General features: G+C 38.9%; 1 protein-coding gene and 1 long non-coding RNA gene across 18 annotated transcripts in view; one reads left to right on the top strand and one right to left on the bottom strand.

The window, feature by feature from the left end:
* The window catches only part of LOC135969477 (uncharacterized), a 127502-nt gene that overhangs the window by 64810 nt on the left and 42833 nt on the right, over positions 1–19859 (bottom strand). The gene's annotated exons all lie outside the window — the stretch shown is intronic.
* COL8A1 (collagen type VIII alpha 1 chain) overlaps positions 1–19859 on the top strand; it is a 150926-nt gene that overhangs the window by 106617 nt on the left and 24450 nt on the right. For 6 of the 16 annotated variants that reach the window (XM_005548311.5, XM_005548309.5, XM_074033600.1 and 3 more), the window contains one exon: positions 12945–13056. The exons of 7 other annotated variants lie outside the window; for them this stretch is intronic. In XM_005548311.5, the coding sequence (XP_005548368.1) occupies positions 13054–13056 (3 nt within the window). In that variant the 5' untranslated portion in view covers positions 12945–13053. Of the gene's footprint in view, positions 1–5525; positions 5642–12944; positions 13057–19859 lie in introns of those variants that run through there. 3 more of the 16 variants (XM_074033604.1, XM_074033605.1, XM_074033601.1) reach the window with 2 other exon arrangements.

Below are 19859 nucleotides of genomic sequence, written 5' to 3'. Positions count from 1 at the left end.
GAGCACCAACTTGGATTAAGATTTGGAATCATTTTTCTACCTGCTATACAATCTTAGACAAGTCACTTAGATCCACTTTTTCATCTATGAAATAGAAAAACATAAAACTGTAGTTTACATAGTTCTGTAATTCCCAAAGATGTGGTTTGGGGGTTCTGTAAAGTCAGATTAAATTTTAGAGTAGCTGCTCAAGTTATCCACTGAATGCGATCACAAGAGCAAAGAGGGAGATCATGGATAATAACTATACTGTTTTTTTCAAATTGTCTCTCATGTGTGAAAGAAGCCAGGACAGAAGATTTGATCTCCTGGTCTATTGTCCATAAGTGCTAGCAGTAAACAATAACACTCATAGTGTTTGTGGGAGAATTACAGAGCTCAATCAGATACACATTTCCTTTATTTTTCTGAGTACTGTACTTGGCCTGTGCACCTGCGCTCTGCATCCCTGCCTGTTCTCTGCCTCCCAAGGGTCCTCACCAAAGAACTCCTACAGAAAGATCACATATTTGCCAGTGGATTGAGGTCCAACGCCCCCCTCCCCCTGCCCTCACTCCAACCTTCTTTTATCAGAGACTTTCTTGTATTTAAAAACCAGGTCCCTGATAATCCTTTCTTATCTAAAACAGCTCAGTTACCAAATAATTTCTTATCTCAATAGACCAAACCAGAGTTATCAAACCAAAGTACTAGAGTATTAGGTTTCTTTGCACCTGTATATGTATAACATGCTAAGACTTGCTGGCATCAAATTCATGGTAATGAAGGAAAATAAACATAGACAGAGTCAGAGAAATAATGGGTAACAATTAAAATATAGTAGGGTAAACTATCGGTACCTCACTTTAGTAGATTTCTTGATGTCGTTTCAAGTATTTGCACATATTTAGTCACCAAAGCAACCCTAAAATTAGGCTAGATAAGTTTATTATTAACACCATTTGAGAAATAAAGATATTGACACACAGAAATATAAAGAAAAACAAAGGAAACTGAAGCAAAGCAACTTTAAACAACTTGAAAAAATAAGTGAGGGTTCATATATCCTAGTTACTAGGCCTGTGCTTGGCCCCACAATTACAGTGTAATAATCAAATCCTGATACAAGATGACTCCCTCTGATAGTTGAGTTTTTTAAAAGTTCTTTATACAAATACAGTAGAAGTAAATGACTAATTAGACTTCAAGGATAGTAAAAACTCTATTAATTCACTTAACCAACATGTGTTGAGAATCTACCTTGTGGCTGGCACTGTTTTAGATTGGGGAGTTTAGCAGTGAATGAGGCCAAAAATGCCATTCTACCCTTAAAGCATACATTCTCTCTAGTTGGAGAAGAGATGACAAATGTGAACATAAATAAATATCTATATACTCTTGAGAAATAAATGTTACAGTAGAAATGGAAAGAAATGTGCTTGGTCTCTGAGCCAGTGGTTCTTTTATGGGAACCAGCGTCTTCAATTTCCAGGCAGCTATGCTGTGCCGAACTTGGACTCAAAAGATTTGGGGACAGTACCATCACATCACCTATGCATGATCAAGAAAACAATCATTTTGGGGATACAAACGTCTTAGCCAAAATCACCAGTAAATCCAGCACAGAGCCAAAACTGTGTAAACAGTAATGTAAAGACAGGCACAGAAACTGATTCATATGCAGAGAAAACTGAAGGATCACCAAATTCCAAGGAAACGTGGTTTCTTTGTCAGTCCCTACTTTTTACAGAGAATGCTCCTTTTAAATATTTTAGCTTCTCTGATGGATCTGAATTGGCTATGATCATTTTTGTAGATGAAGAAGAAATGAAATTCTAAAGGCATATAAACTCTAGAAAGACAGGCACTTTCTGTCTTCTTGCTGTATCCCCAGCAATTAGGACGGTACCTGGCAAATGGCTGGCATTCAGCAAATCTTTGTTGAATAAAGAAATGAATAAAGAAAAGCTTGAATAAATTGCTGAATTTAAAGGGGAAAAATAAAGTAGAAAGGAATCTTTTCTTTCTACTTGTTTTTACATCAAAATTCACGTTGCCAGGTGAAACCTAATAAAAATGTTGGGAGAAGATTTTCTTCCTGGGGGTGCAACTCTTGTCTAATACACTCTTTCTCTGGTGTCACAGTTAAGTTCTTGTTGATCATTCATTACACTGACTAAGCATTAACAGATTTTTATCTTAGATTCCTACAGATTTTATGGGGTCTACATTTCTCACCCATTCTTCAAACCCTTTGTTGGGGAGCACTGCCAACCTGAAAAGTTAAACAAACAAACAAAAAACAAAATAATTGACAGGCTGGTAGCCCCAAAAGATGACTTCTTTTGACTGCCTTGTCAATTCTGTCTAATTTTCTAAGATCCACGTCTAAGATTCTAGCCTGACTTAAACTTGTATCAGTTCATTTACCTTTATCAGTTTTGACCTCATGCTCAGGGCTGGCCTTTTTTCCATCACCATCATTTTATCTGTCATAGCTATTGAGTACCTATGGATGAAAACTAGTAAAGAGATAAAAATGAGAAATGAAGAAGGAATTGAATGGGATACAGCTGTTCCCAAACTAAGGCCCTTTTCAGAAAGTATTTAATGAGAAAACAGAAGCCTCACGCTTTTACAGCATAGAATCTAGACTGGACTTTAGAGGCTACTGTGACTCAGCCTGATCAGCATGAATCTATCCTGTATCAAGTGTTCCTTGAGATCTCTGAATCTAAAACATTTTAAAGTTTGTATAAGTTATTCTAAAGTGAGAAAATAAATAGAATAGAATACATTCTATTAGGTTGGTACCAAAGTAATCATGGTTTTTGCCACTACTTTCAATGGCAAAAACTTACTTTTGCATCAAGCTAATAGTAGAACGTCACAGAGAGATAAAATAAATCTTTCTCATCTCGCCTTTTGGTGACATCACACTTGAAAAATAGGTATGAGGAGAAGCCCAAAGGAGGAATTTCAATTAGGCTAATCTACTTACAAGTAGAATGTCTTCCAGGATTCAAGAGCTTTTGGCAAACATTAGTTAGCACATTCTTTCTAAAAGGTAAAAACCTTTTTTTCCTTTGGCAGGTTTTAAATGATACTTGAGAGTGAAACCTTCCAAACCATAGCCAAAAGCAGCTTAATCCAACTTCCCCAGCAGCTCAAGATCAATGACAAAGTTAGCCCTAAGGATTTCAGGATGTTAATTGTGAAACATAATTCCATTATATTTATGGCTGTATAAACTGGGCAGAGCTCCTCTTGAGTATTATGAGGTGTTCTTTGCAGTACGGGCAATTGGTTATACTGGATGCTGTAACAGATACTGTATTGAAAAGAACCACAGTTTAATCACAACCTATTCATTAGGACTGTGGTTCTCAATCTTTATGGGACATAAAAATTAACCAGAGAATACTTGTAGAAAATGTAGATTTCTGGTCCTCTCCCCAAGCCTTTCTATTCAGGTTCCATGTAGAGGAGACTGGGAACCAGGAAGGCCAGTGAGGAAGATACAAGTGATCTGTAAACCACACATTGAGAAATATTTCACTGAAGTCTGGCTTGAGCTCCTCGAAGTCAGGTCTCTCTCTTTGTAAACCTTAATTCCCTGCGCCTACCACTGACAGTGGAACCTGATAGATACTCAATGAATATTTAGTGAATTCAAAACAATTAGCACTTATAGATGCCAGGCACTGTTCTAAGCACCCTACACATACTAGCTCATTTAGTCCTCATAATAAAGGACTATTATTGGCCTTGACACTTGCTGAACACTCTGCCTGCACACTGTCCAGAGAGTCATATGGCTGGCTTCTTTCAGCTGCCACCTCCTCAGCAAAACCCTTCTTGACAGCCCATCTAAAGTTGCATCGATGCTACTCCCAACCCATCACAAGATCCTGTTCCTTTTGTTTCTTTTTTAAGCAGTTACCTCTATCTGAAATTATGTTGTTTGGTTTATTGTCTTGCTCCCTTCACTAAAAAACAAGCTCCACGAGAGCAGGAATCTCACCAGTCTTATTTGTCACTGTCTAGAAGTACAGTGCCTGAATCACCATGGACAGGAAGAAAATATTTGTTAAATTAATGCATTTAGCAAACACATAACAAATGAAAAGCAAGGGAGTTGTATTTGCTATGTAATTTATCAGTTCTCTCAGAGCTTCTAAAATGTATGATAAGGGTAAAAGTGACAGAAAGACTTCTATCCTAGAAATATCCTCAAAATGATTTCCTAATCTACCCTGTCCCAAGTCATAGCATAAACATGAGAAAAAGGGAAAACTACATGAGGGCTAAAATATCTGGGTAGATTTTTCATTCTGTGATTCAATATTTTGCTTGAAATGAACTCTCAGGATGTCAGACACATCCGTGTTCAAACATAAGTAAAAAACACATTCCAAGATCAAATGTACATGATTTTCAGATTAACCAATGTTTTTTTTTTTAGCCACACAATGATTGTGCTTTACTAGTTTGAAAAGCTGTATCTACATGACACCAAAAGAGCTAGTTAAATCAATAAAACCCAAACCAGTTGTTTCAACCGTAAAAAGAATACATAGAACAATTCACTTCAAATGGTGACTGTGCCAAACTAGTTGATTGTATTGCTTTGTGCCAACAAAATCATCGTCAGGAGCTGACTGGCTGTAGGCTTGGGAGAGAACATTTTAAATGGGTTTCTCCTACAGTATGATCATGGTTCCTTTAAAAGGGGCCACTTGGCTAACCAAACCCCTGTAGTATTTCTACCATAGACAATCACATCACTCTCTTCCTCTTCTTTATATATGTTGTTGAGTCTCAGGCAAATGAAAGTAAGGCCTAGGAATTGCTACTGTATGAAGCAATTTTTACCACTTCTACTAAAATGTTAGACAGTGAATGTTGTCAGTGATGTTGCTGGAGAGAAAACACTCAAAATCAAATAGAGACTCAAAAAAAAAGTTTTCCTTGTTTTATTTTGAGAAAGTCTTTTCACTGTGCTCATGTAGAGAGTTGGCCAGACCTGGGTTGGCTTCATTAGTCATCTCAGAGCATGTGAATAGATCATGGAAAAATCTTTCCATCTTTGAGGAATTCCTGGTTTCCAATTGAGTTCATTTCAGTCAGTCATTGAGACTTAGCATAAAACTTGAAAGTACCAAAATAAATGGAGAAAAAGAGGCAGAGGCAGGGATACAAAGAGTGAGGTGGCTCTACCAGGCAAAGAAAAGATACTTTCTTTGCAAAGAACTTCAGCTAGAAAGAATTTTGCTGCCCCCTCTCCCATAGAAAAATATTAAATATTTAGTCAGAATATTTTAAAAGATAGGAATTTTTTTATTCTAAAAATGTCCAAGGGCAATCTAGTCAAGAAAGAACATAAATTCTACATTCACAACCCAAACCCTCAAAACCATTTGAGTTAACTCAAAGCCAGGTTTAGCACGTTTTGCTTACCATTTTCTGAGCTAAGCATGATTTGGATTATAAATTTCTCTGACATTCATGTGTAGACCTGACAGACTTTGTCATTTCCTTATCAGAGGCAACAGGAGAAATTCTAACTATGAAGACTCACAGAGATTTATTGCCTCCATTCCCAGCCTGACATTTGGCTCAGCACAGAGGGCAGGCAGCCAAAAAGAAGTCCTCTACTAAGGTATGAAGGGAATTGGCTGCTTGTAAAGTCCAGACTTGGGAGTGACACAAACAGGGCTTTTACACAGCCAGCAAAGCCTTGTCTGTTTGAAGTCAGATCAATTGATTTCTTGAACATTTCAAATAAGCAAAATTCTGCAGAAAATGGGAGCCAGATGAATTTTTAACTCAGGAGTTCCTTGGAAGAGAGGTAGAAAATGGTCAAAGAACATCTTCTATTTCACATTTGCTCTCCCAATAGACTTACTCTCCAGAACTATACCCACATGACACGTATATAGAAACAATGATTGAATAAACTTAGGGAAGGGTAGAATTTTTCTTACTGAAATAAAAAAGGAAACACTATATGTCTGATATAAATATATACCAAATTTCTCTTAAAGTACTACACTGATTCTGAAGGAGCTCCAAAACACTTAGCATCTATTGTGGACCTGGCACTGTGTTGGCAATTTTTGCAAACCTCAGAGGTTAGTTATTATTTTCATGGTACACCTAAAGAAACTGAGGTTTATGGTGATTCTGTAACTTGGCAGAGGACACAATGATTGTAAATGAAGAGACTGAGATTGACTTCTCAAAGGAGTCCCCAGCTGATTCTCGGAGTTGAAATGGAAATGGAAAGAATCAGATTTCTAAGACTAAGTTTCTTCTCTACTGGCTATTGCTAGTTTGCACCTCCTTGCACATGGTACAGGAATAAATTGGCAGCCTGTGTTGAAGCTGTAACTACTAGGTCAGGAGTAGTCAGGCAGTTGTGTGCATGTCAGGTTCGCTACCTTGCCAAGCAGGAGCAGCCTATGCACAAATTTCCCCAGGAACAATAAGGGGACAAAAATGGAGTCCCCTCTCTCCAATACTCTCTGGCTTTAGATATATAGAGAAAACATGTGGAACTTGAAAAGAAGAAAACAGACACCCTCTCATACCTAGTTGTTATCTTGTTAACACCTTGTTCTTTGTACTTGTGACTTTCACAGAAGATGAAATATTTATTTTCTCTTAATTTCACATATGCTGCTCAGAAGCCCCCAGGTTTCGTGGAATTTTTATTAAGAATTCCAGCTATTCCAGCAATAAATTTTAGACACCACAGCTTTGGCTGACAGAGAGGCGATACATACCATGTTTGGTACAACTGACCTCTAGGGATTTTTCTCTCTGCTTTCTTCTGCTTTTTCTTCTAGTGAAACTGTCCCGTTATTGGTTTTTATTAATACGATCATATTTTCCCTTCTCAGAAATCTCATTTTTGAGATAAGGAAATAATAAAAATGGTAATAGATAGTCATCGCTGGTATTTCGTTGGCTCTCCTCTGCTCTTGCATTGGAACTGACTGCTCTGTTTCTTGAGCACTTTGATACCAGCAAAGAAAATCACACACATTTTAGCGTGGGATTTTTAATGTGTATCTATGTTAATCCGGCCCACTCCTGACATTTGTCATGCTTTGGGCGAAAGTACAAATAAAGGTCCAGATACCATACTCAAATACTTAAAAGTTATCAGTTGAGTTAACAAACTGCTAAAAAAATGTTCTATCCTTCTGCCTTGGCAATATACCTTCATATCAAGCTGGGAGGTAAAGTTCAAATTTTCAGACTCTTTGGAGTTCTAAATGCGAAGATGCAGGGAGACCAGCCTGCTGCTGGGTTCTTTTGTTCCCACCCTCAACTCTGCTATGGACCACAACAGATTTCACGGCAAAACTCTATTCACACAGCAAAACGCTATCCACAACTTCCAGCAAACAGCTGTTCCCTAGCCCCATGTTGGTCCTAGGCTTGCATCCCAGTGATACAGTGTATGTCAAGAGGCAGGACCCTGAACAAAAGCCTGTGCAGACACTGGAAAGGGCTTGAGATCATCTGCACAGAGAATCCAGGATCCTGGGCATCCAGAGCATGGTCTAGGAGCGTGGGCTCTGCATAACACAATCCTTTGGCTTCTCACCCCATGGCAGCTGAGGGAGACATGGCTGGAGGACAGTCAGACCAAAGGCCCCTCTTGGCCCAACCTGGGTAGTACTTGGAGTTAATGTCCCCTTTGTTGTCATGGATAAGTGGGAATCAACCTCTTTAACTGCACACTTTTCATTCATACCTTCTAGGTGGCAGAGAAAGGTATTTCAAAAGAGATTTGTAACTAGAAATTCAAGATCCCTAGCTTCATAAGGCAAATTATCTGCACCTTGGTATCACTGAGGATTATGCAACTTGCTCTTTGAATTGCAACTGCAATCATCTGATTTCCTACCCCAGTTTCCAATGGTCCAAAGCCAACGAAGAAGCAGAACCTGTTACATATTCCAAAGGAGACATCGTAACAATGAATTATTATCTAACATAGAAATAACTTTAATTAAGAGAAGAGAATACAAGCACATATTTCATTGTCATAAATTTCTTTAGAAGACAAAATAAGCAGAAGTCAAAGAAATGTACTCTGGGAGATGAGAGGGAGAGATGGGTTCCTTGGGTTTACATTTGTTCTAAGTAAGATAGGCTGTGCACCCCCTGCCTGTCTGAACCTCTGAATCCACTCCTGCCTCTACCAGTAATGATAGCAATAATAGTAACGGTGAATACCTACATCGCACTTACTTCATGCCAGACATCATTCTAAACACTTTACATGCATATACTTATTTAATCTGCATTAAAGTCCTGTGAGGTAGGTACTATTATTATCCTCATTTTCTAGAAAAGGAAAATGAGGCACAAAAACATTTTTGGAAAAAAAACAAACTTTACCTGAAGTCACGTAGGTAATAGGGTTCAGGGCTGGGATTTTAACCCAGGCAGTGTGGCTCTAGAATCCATCCACCCAGGATCATGTTTTACTTCTTGAGGTGGTCTACCACCCAAGGACTAGCCAGCTCAGCCAGTTGGTCACCATCTACTCTGCAGTGATTCCCCAAGTAACCATGCATTTGACCCCAGTAGTTAGAGGCCTCACCTAGGAAAACTGTCTCTCTGGCTGACCTGGGATATCTTGCTTTCATATGGGGTGATCTACCACCTAAGGACCAGCCAGCTCAGTCAATTGGTCACTATCTACTCTGCCAGGCTTCCCCAAGTAACCATGCATTTGACTCCAGTAATTGGAGGCTTGACCTAGAAGAACTGTCTCTTTGGCTGACCTAGGATTTCTTGCTTTCTCTGTGGTAAGAACAGCCTCCACCTTCTCAGGCCCAGGGACCATCACCCACCAGAAGCCTGGAAAACCATATCACCCCCAAATTCTGTCAACACCTAACTGAACTTTTTAAATAGAAGCTTTGTGCATGAGAATTTTCTTATCTTCTTGTCTTAAGGTTCACAAAACATTAGAGATTGTGCTTATTTTTGTTTCCAATTTATACTAGAGTTCTCTGCATGTAAGAGGTAGCCAGAGATTTTTTAATAAATAAAGTTCTTCTTGTTCTTCAATAAGTCTGAATTTTAATCTGGCAGCTCAATGAATATAAAGAGTAGAACAACATTTGTATAAAATTGCAAATTCAATTGTGAGTTGCATGAATATGAAAAACTATGTATGTGCCCCTGTACATACATGTGTGTGCGTGTACATCATGATCTATTCAATATTCAAAGTTTCCATTCAAACAGGTAATATGTTGTTAGTAGTTAAGTGCTTAGAACCTGGGGGTAGATTCCTTGCGCTCAAATTCCGGTCCTGTTACTTACTGACTGTAGGACTTTTGACATGCTATTTAAAACCTCTGTGCCTCGAATTCCACATAGATAAGTAAGAATAATTATAGTAGTAGCTTTCAGTCAGGCAGATTTTTCTTTTTTCTTGAGACGGAGTCTCCCTCTGTCGCCCAGGCTGGAGTGCAGTGGTGAGATCTTGGTTCACTGCAACCTCTGCAGTCAGGCAGATTTTTCTAAGAATTAAGTGTGACATAATATAGGTGCTAAATCAATTAAGCAATGTAAAGCGCTTTTAACAGTGTCTGGCCAATAGTAAGTTCTCCATAAATGTTAGCTATCATGTCAAACCATCCCATAATTCAAGTATAAATATGGTACCATTCAACACATAAAATAGTTGCATTTTTTAAGGGAATTAATGAAGTAGTTAACCATACTTTCTCCTTATGGTTATTAAGAGAACAGTTAATAATAGTTAACAGAAAAAAACATAACAAAGAGGATACAAGGAATAACAGAATATAATACATGCTGCATTGGCCACCAAGTGTAGGCAATGCAACAAGTTACATTATGAAATGGCTCACAGAGACATGGTCTTGGCTATCAAAATTAACAGCTGATTCAGTATTCTGCTCTGTCTTAGAGGAAGCTTCACCCTTCTCAGAATAACAGGAAGCACAGACTTCAATCTTAGCTCCAGTCTGGTACAACTGCTCAAACTCACACCAACCAACAGCAAGAGAATGAACTTCACAATCCCCAGCCAACATCCCATCCATTCAGCTAAGGGTATCTAGTAGAACAGGGAATACAATGAAAATCCACAATCATGTCGTTTTTTGTTTACACTCTCTACAATGAAGCCAGAGGGAATTACAGCAAGACTGCTGTATCCAAGATGTTTCAAAGCATATGCACCAGTCTAATCCTTTTTGGAGGCCAAATTCCTTCTTTTGTGATATTAACATTTGCTGTACAAACCCCTCCCAAATTCGTCCCCAGGCCTTCTTCAAGGTAAAGCTTGGAACAACTTATACTACATCTAGTTTTAGTTTGCGTCATTAGGATGTGGTATTTTCTCAATATCATTCGCATAAGTCACGGATCCCTGTAACCAGAGTAATCCTCCATTGGTCCTTGAACTCCTTTTGGTCAAATCTATGTTCTTGGCACCCAACCTAAGAATGTTAACATTTCATGGTTGCTAGATGTTTTTAATACCATTCTCTTCTCTAACACAACAGATTTCTCTTCTGATGCCTAATCAAAATTATTTAAATTACATTCCAATTTCAGAAAAGTGTTCTAAACACCATTCAATGCAACACAAAGTGGTTGTGACCACAGGTATTTTCTTTCTTAGGCTAATATGTAGTATTTATATATCAAATGTTAGCTCAACAAACCCAAGAGATATTACTTCTTTTAAAGACAATTTTGTTCATAGATGTGCCTAAAAAGAGCTGGCTGGTAAAAAGAATATGAATATCCTATTGGATCCTGGAACCACAGTAATGGCAAGAATACAAAGGCTATATACTGTATATTAGTCAAGCTACCCTTTGTTGAGTTTCTGCTAATGGTCAGGCCTCAGCATTTGTTACCAAATATGATCCCCATAGGGATTATTATTCCAATTTTTCATGCTAAGATATGGCTGTGTATTCCCTAAGATTACACAGCTGATCAGTGGCAAAACCAGAATCCAAATCCAGGTGGCTAGGATTCTGCAGCCCATAGGCTCTTTCTACCTTGCAGGCCACCTTACAGCACATGTTCCCCAATCACTGAGGCATACTTGGGAAAGAAGAACTGAGACTTAACAGCTCACTCAATCCATGCTTAAGGTTGGGAAGCAAATTATCACTACAATTATCTGGGAAAGGAAAAGTAAACTTTTATATTCCTGCCTCATTAATATAATCCTTTAACAATACTTCATTTTCCCCTAGTGTTTTCTTTGAGAAAGAATATAATAGACCTCAAGGGAAAATATGACACTATTAAAATTAATATTCACCATAATAATTGGACTTGACTCTCAGAAGCCAGTACTACTGACAGTTAAAGTTGATGTCCTGGCCGGTGCAGTGGCTCACGCTTGTAATCCCAGCACTTTGAGAGGCCGAGGCCAGTGCATCACCTGAGGTCAGGAATTCGAGACCAGCCTTACCAACATGGAGAAACCCCATCTCTACTAAAAATGCAAAATTAGCCAAATGTGGTGGCAGGCACCTGTAATCTCAGCTACTTGGGAGTCTGAGGCAGAATTGCTTGAACTCATGAGGCAGAGGTTACAGTGAGCCAAGATTGTGCCATTGCACTCCAGCCTGGGCAACAAGAGCAAAACTCCGTCTCAAAAAAAAAAAAAAAAAAAATTATGTCCTCCAGAGGAGGGGGACTCTCTTATGATATTGCATCACAAATTTGTGTAAAGCATTAACTCTTTTCGGTTCCTTCAGATATGTTTTTGCATTCTACCTTAACAATAATAAGTGTAGTACCGTAACACCTTCAAAGAGATGGTGCCTCCTCCAAGCCTGAAATACTCTGTGGTTCATCTTTTCCCTGTGGGTTTGATTCTGCAGCTCAGAAGGTGACACTTTTTACAATACAACTTCATTCATTTTACAGCTTGCTTTCTCTGATGATTTGGGATCTCACCTATTTTGCCACCATTTATTAATCTTAGAGCTCCTCAGACACAAGGTTTTCATTTAATATTTAACTTTGGCACAGAGACATTTTTAAGTTTCTCCAGCCCAAGGCTTGGAAAAGAGCTAAGGAAATGTAGCCAGGAGAACTCTACAATAATATTTTTAAAACCTCATATGTCCAGATTTAAAAATACATACATTTATCTTTTCTTCAGGAACAGCAATAACTCTAAGCTGACAAGATTTTTATTAATATGCTGGGTAACAGCTGGTGGACCCAACATGTTTTTTTGGAAAAAGAAAGAAACCTCAAATACCTTTCATTTACCCGTGATGACCTGGCTCAGTCCTTGAGAGGATTAGGAGCATTTCTTTCATAAAGTCACATTTCATTAGGATGAATGTTTTGCTGCAACCCAACTATATTGTAGCCCATCAGCCTTTCAGTTGATTACCGAAAAGTGGATCAACCTATAAGGCATCCTGCCACTGAACTTCTGAGTCTTAACATGCAGCAAGGTATAGAGGTGTAAGATACTATAAAAGACAAAGCAAATGCCCCAAAATAAAGAAGTGAGAAGTAAAGATAATACTAATGACAATAAAGTCATATTTTTCAGAATGAGTTGGCATGAGAAACTAATACTAGAAGAATTATATCAATTTCTTGGGCCTGGAACAAGAATATTGCCCCATTCTCCTGTTGAATGTGGTATAAGGAGATTGTCACAAACAGTAAAACACAATGGAAGCTTGTCTGCATAAAAGTAACATTTGATTGAGATCAATACATAACTAATCCCATTTCAAATCCAAAATAAAATCAAAATTGGTGACATTAAGGCAAATTATTAGCAGAGTTGTCAGGGCAAAATAAACATTCCTTTTAGTCAGAAGGGGCCTACATTCCTGGATAAGGGACTCCCATTAACTCAAACTCTTGCAAGTTAAGGAATACTGAAAAACATTTTCTTTTTTGCACAGTTGTTCCTACAATCAAGCTCCAAATCATCTGGTCTGATTGTACATGTACTAGAAGGATCACATGGGACTCACAGTCTGTAATCTGCTGATGACCAAATAGGACCGTCAGATGGTATGGGCTATTGCACACTAAGAGCTGACATTTATGAATCACTAGCTACCAGATACTTTTCAGAGCACTGTATATGGAGAAATTTCATTTACCCTTAACAGCACCCAAGTGTAATATGTATTACTAGATGTCACCATTTTATAGGTGAAGAACATGGAGTAAGTGACTTGACCAAGGTCACATAGACCATGAGGGGCAGACCTGAAGCTTAAGGATCTGCTTTAGATCTCATACACATAACTTTCCTGCTATGCTGGCTCTCATACACTTGCCGTCTTACCAGTCAGAATTCTCAGTAAACAGCTTTCTGAGTACCTGATAGAAAATGTTAGTGCAGAGTCAGGTTGGTGCAGTCCTTGGACACCACCCTCACCCTTCTTATTGTCCCCAGTCTCTAACTCTACCAGAGGTCTTCCTCCCTGAGAGGCTATACTCTCAAAAACTCTCCATCTGGCCAGCCCTTCATTCCAATTGGTACCTTCTTATTGGGACAATGATCTCCATTAGAGAATAGGTAAAGGTTAATCTTATCAAAGTTATTCACACGCATGTGAATTCTAAGTTATTCATGTGTGTGAATGACTTCGTAGGATAACTCTATCAGAGAGTACTTGTATTTCAGAAGAGGGTTTTGTTAACCCAAATGAATCATACAAGAAAGGATTTTGTTGTTATTTGGTTGCTTTTGTGGTGCCTGTGGTATAAAGAGCACAGCATTTGGAGTCAGAAAGAAACTGAAATCCTAGCTCTGTCAATATCAGGTATGTAAAATTGTGCAAGTAACTCAATATTCTGAATCTCTGGTTCCTCACTTTGTTTTTAAGTTGACAACTCTTCATAGGAGTGTTGTCACAATTAAATAAGATGATGTATATCTGGCACCAAAGACACTGCCTGGCATATGAAGGGCATCTAATAAATGTCAGTCCTTATCCTATCCTCCAACCATTTCCTGAAGGACAAGGGCCATCATTTTACCAGGAATATTGGATTAAGAAGGTTTCTAGTTGTTGATAAGGGCAGACATTCTGCTATCTGCCTCCTTGGTAGCCTGCCAACTATTCATGTGCTCCTTGGAAAAGGAAACTTTTCCAAAAAGCAGGGACCTCAGAGGGCTGGTGAGACAGTGTCCTGTCACTAAAGCTTCACTAGAGATTGGCATTCACAATATTAGCATCATGTTGCTATATGCTATAAAAGAGACAAAGTACTATCTTTTCCTTACCCATTGTAAGTTTCACTGGGACCCCTGTAACAAAAGACAGATTGGGCCAGGTGCGATGGCTCACACCTGTAATCCCAGCACTTTGGGAGGCCAAGGCAGGTGGATCATGAGGTCAGGAGATCGAGACCAGCCTGGCCAACATGGTGAAACCCTGTCTCTACTAAAAATAGAAAAATTAGCTGAGTGTAGGGGTATGCACCTGTAGTCTCAGCTACTCGGGAGGCTGAGGCAGGAGAATTGCTTAAACCCGGGAGGCGGAGGTTGCAGTGAGCCAAAATGGCGCCATCGTACTCCAACCCGGGCGACAGAGTTAGACTCTCTCCAAAAAAAAAAAAAAAAATTACAAAAGACAGATTGACAAGAGAAAATCATACAATTTCTTGTTTTGATTCAAGCTTCCACAGACAAATTTGTTTAATATAAGTTATATGTGACATGGGAGCCTTCAGAAATGAAGACCCAAAGACCCAGGACAAACTTTTTTATGAACAGCTGTGCAGAAGTAAGATTAGAGAACAAAAGGGTATGGTCTAGTGGTAATTAACTGGGGGTAAATGGGAACTTAGCAAGGCCTGTTTGTTCAGATTCTTCATGGCCTCTCGGTATAGGGCAGGACATGTTTGGAATGAGGGTTGTATGACCTGCTTTCTGGAGAAATAGGTCAGATAATTCTTTTCAGGCTCACTTCAGGAGAGAAAGGCAGAAGAAGGTCAAAGCATGACCTTCTTGCTTCTGAGGTTTTCTCAATTACCTTCACCTTAAAACACTCAGTATGCTAAGGTATCATATTGTAGGATAGTGTGTCCTTCGCGATATCAACACCGAAATGGCATAGTCCGCTTTTTAAAGAGATTCATCAGCATTGCCTACAAATTTATTCTTTCACTCAAAAACATGTATTCATCAACTACCATGTGTCAAATGTTGTGCTAAGTACTTAAGACTGCAGAGATAAATGACAGCCAGTGAACTAGGTTTCCTAAGAGCACAGGTGACAATAAAAGAGAGAACAGAAAAGAGTTGTTCTACCAAGAGGTACACACATATATTTATATACAGATGTACTCACAAGACACAGAATCATACTCAAAGGACAGTGATTAGCATCCATGGTGTCATCAATTCAGTCATTTTTTTCCACATTTTTTGGAGCACCTACTATTTGCCAGCCACTGGGAAAACAGAACAGTGAAAAGACAGGCCAGGTCCCTGTCTCTTGCAGAGTTTAAATATATGGCAGAGGAGATAGGCAATGAATAAATTAAATAAGCAGGATAATTTCAGCTATTGAGAATGCTATGAATGAGGCAATGTGATAGAGAGTGACTGGGTTTGTGCACCGCCTTCGCCAGAGTGGTCAAGGAAGTGACCTCTGAGGGGACAGCATTTCACCAAGATCTGCACGACATGAAAAGGGGCCATTCACGTGCAGAGCTGGAAAAAGACCTTTTGGGCAGAAAAACAGCTTGTCCAAAGGCCCTGACAGAACCAAATTGGTGAATCCAAAGAACAGAGAGAAGGTCAGTGTGGCCGATATTTATTCAACAAGTGGAAATGGAATTAGGGACAGGAAAGAATCAGACAAGATAGGGATCTGTAAGTCACAGAAGGGAGTCTGGATTCAATGAATAATAGGAATGTATTGGAGGGTTTTTAAAAGAATGCTATGACCTGATTTACATTTGTTAAATAAGAGAGAGTATTCATATAATCACACTCTAACAAAGTTAAATGCATTCATGAATAATTATTTTATATTATACATAGACTGATGACCATTTTTGAATAATTGTAACTTAAAATATACTAATTCTAGCTAGAAGTTTAATTTTAACATCACTGGGTTAAATGTAATGATTGAGAAGTCATTTGAGGATATTTCAGTGACCTTGAGGTCTATAATGATCATCATTTATTAGGTGTGAGGCAAAAAGGTATCTTTTAATAAATTCTGGCCAAGAAGATGCCAGGCAATGTAAACTCCACTTTAATGCCCCTCAGCCTAGTGTGCTTTCTGCAAAACAGTCATGCTTGAGCGGGAGCCTTTCTAGCTCATCAAGCTAGTTTTGTGATTTTAATTCTGTGCAGCTGAGAATAAGCCAACGGCTCTTCTGTGTTTTGCTTTCATGAAAATCCCAGGATGTTAACTGTGAAGATGCTAACGGACCCAAAGTGTAATACTAGGCATGGCTAGGTTTTCAAGGGATCTTAGCTCACCCCCTCTGTAGGATGAGGTGTCCATATGGTGTCATATGGGGACATTAAGAAGCCACCTTCCCTCAAAGGTCCTCTGAGTGAGCCTCAGACTCCTGGCTTCCCCATCATACATTCCTCCTTGGGTGACCAGAACTCTAGTAAAAGACAACTGTTTTATCCTGAAGGAGTAATCCAGTGATACCATTGTCAGTCATGAATACCTTCCAATGTTGGTCTGTTAAAGTATCCAGTTACTGCCTAGCAAAGTCCATATGCATTTTTTCTTAAGTCAGAGAAGAATTCCGGGAAGCCCACAATGTGGCTTTAAGATCATTCATAAATAAGTAATAGTACATCCAGACAACAGAATATTATTCAGTGCTAAGATCAAAGGAGCTATCAAGCCATGAAAGACATGTAGGAATCTTAAGTGCATATTACTAAATAAAGAAGCTAATCTGAGAAAACTACATACTGTATAATTCTGGAAAAGGCAAAACTATGGAGATGGTAAAAAGATGGGAAATTTTCAGGGGTTGGGGAGGGTGGGTAGAGAGGAAAGAACAGGCAGAGCACAAAGGATTCTTGGAGTGGTGAAACTACTCAGTACAATACATGTCATTATGCATTTGTCAAAACTCATAGAATGTACAACAACAAGAGTGAATGCTAATGTAAAATGGACTTTGGGTGATAATGATGTTTCAGTGTAGGTTCATCATTTGTAATAAATGCAACATTGTGGAGCAAGATGTTCATAATGGGGGAGATTGTGCCAGTGTGGGGGTAGGAGGAATATACGGGAACTTTGTACTCCCCCATATAGTCCTGTAAACCTAAAACTGCTCTAAAAAATAAAGTCAGTTTTTAGAAATTAAGTGATACACGGCAGAATGAAATAAAATTAGATCTTATTAAAAATGGGGAGCAGGTTTATGTGGAAGATCTCAAGGAGTAATCCCAGGCAGCATGATGGGGATGCCAAAGGATCCAGGGCTCACCGAACAATGGCCAGAACTTGTAGGGAGTGTGTTTCGTGGCCTCCTGGAGATGATGTTTCCAGCCTGAAGATGTCTTTACCAATGGGAACAAATAACTCATACGTAACAATGAGGCATTGATGCCATGTAGTCTTCCGGTGTCTTGAATCCAGAGTAGTCCTGAAGAGTGTGGCCTTTGGAGATAGACCAGCAGATTCAAATCCTACTACGCTACCTGTTAGCTGGGTGATGACCTCAGGCAAGTGGTTTAACCTTTTTGGGCCCTCGATTCCTTGTCTTCAAAATGATTACAATAATAGTCACTGCCTCCCAGGGTTACTGGGATTGTATTAAATGGGATAATTTATGTAAAGCATCTAGTGCAGTGTCAGAACTTGGTAAACCTTCATTCAAAGTTTGTGATGTGACTGAATATAGTCATTATTAGTAGAACGTAGTAGTGTTTGAAACAGTCTAAGCCCTCACAAAATATGTGTTGTTTGATTTATTAATAATAACAAGACTTCAAGTAGGCCATGTTTAATGCCTGGCTTCCATGTCACAGCGAGCAGGCTTTTCTGGGTTTTTAAGGGGAATGGCAGCCAAGAGTGAGCCAAACCCTCCTCTAACCGAATATCACTGCATTTTAGTATGAAGTTTCGCCTCTGATTGTGATCTACACCTGTATGTTTCACAAATAGGACAAGATAAAATACAGACTTCAGCTGCTACTATTTCTATTCATGTAGAATCTTTATTGTGGGGATCTTTATTTTAAAAGTAACTTTGTATCAGTTTGAGGTCTTTGAAGGAAAAGCTTTAGGTAAATTATAATATATAATTGCATTTTATGTGTTTAATCCAAAAGGTACTTTAACGAATGCTGGAATGTTTATTTCTATATCAAATCAGAACTCAGGATCGTGCATAGCTTACCGTGTGAACTCAGGATCATGCATGGCTTACCCTATGCAGCTACCTTGTGTTTCTGTACCACTATGCCTGCTTTGATAACTATGCAGGGGAGAGAAATGATAGGCTAGAAAATGAATAGATAGGTAAGTAGATGACAGATTATATATATATATTAAATATATATAAAAATATATAAATATATATAAATATATACAAAATATATATAAATATTTTTATAAAAATATATTTTTGAGATGGAGTGTCACTCTGTTGCCCAGGCTTGAATACAGTGACACAATCTTGGCCCACTGCAACTTCCACCTACCAAGTTCAAGCGATTCTCCTGCCTCAGCCTCCAAAGTAGCTGGGATTACAAGTGCCCACCACCACGCCCCGCTAATTTTTGTATTTTTAGTAGAGATGGGGGTTTGCCATGTTGGCCAGGCTGGTCTCAAAGCCCTGACCTCACGCAATCCACCTTCCTTGGCCTCCCAAAGTGCTGGGATTACAGGCATGAGCCACCATGCCAGACCCGATAGACATATATTTTTGTAAAATGAATTTTATTCACAGGTTATGGTGCTATTTGATTGTGTTAGAAGCCAGAACAAGTAGAATCCAACAGTAAGACTCTAGTATGGTTCCTCTAAAAAAAATCCAGAATATCATTATATGCCAAAAAATATGTATATTTAGTAATTCTTAGCCTGCCTCAGAGTTCTTATGAATAACTCATCATTTTTTTCAGTGTGCACCTGTATAAGGCCAGGTACTCATAGAGATCATTCAAAAGCTATTTATGTTTGCTATGCAATGTCTTCCATTTGCATTCTTTGCAAGTCTTGTTCAGACTGATGTTAAAATAAGTTTGTTTTTTATGGATACACATCAAGGATTGGAGAGCAGAAAAAGCCTGATCACATGCTGGGAGATGGAGAGGAGCCAGCACGAGATTGTAAAAATGTTGGCAACTATTACCTAAGCCCAACACACGTGAACAGTTAAATGTTTCCCTGTTACTCATTTCACAGAGATTGAAACTGACACAGGGAAGGAGTCTGAGCAGTGAACTCCTCAGCCAGGCAAACCCTCTAGACTGTGAGTCATTCCAGGACAGGAGCCTCATTCTCCACTCATTAGTGAGTCTCCAGCACTTGTTGTGTCTCAGCACTTGCTAAGTACTGAAAAAGGTGATCAATGAATTAATTAATGAGTGAAAGCATTTCTCTGCATTCCTCTAGTCTGAGACCTCCAATCTTCAAGTCGAGCACTGGAATGGATCTGGAGGTTGTTGAGCAAACCAAAGTAAATGGCCAAGCAATGTTTATTAGGGAACATATATGGAGGAAGAAACAGTAGTGGGTGTGAGGATCCCTTGTTACGTTGGCACATTCCTGGCTAGGGTCATACCCAACGATCCAGCAGGCCTGAAAGTCAGACGCCACGAGAAGGCTCCTGCCCCGTGGATTGTAAAGCATTTAAACTAT

The sequence above is a fragment of the Macaca fascicularis genome, chromosome 2 (assembly GCF_037993035.2).
Source record: "Macaca fascicularis isolate 582-1 chromosome 2, T2T-MFA8v1.1".
In the NCBI taxonomy this organism is placed as follows: Eukaryota; Metazoa; Chordata; class Mammalia; order Primates; family Cercopithecidae; genus Macaca; species Macaca fascicularis.
Note: the sequence above shows the minus strand (reverse complement) of the source record. Positions and strands in the feature narration are given on the sequence as shown.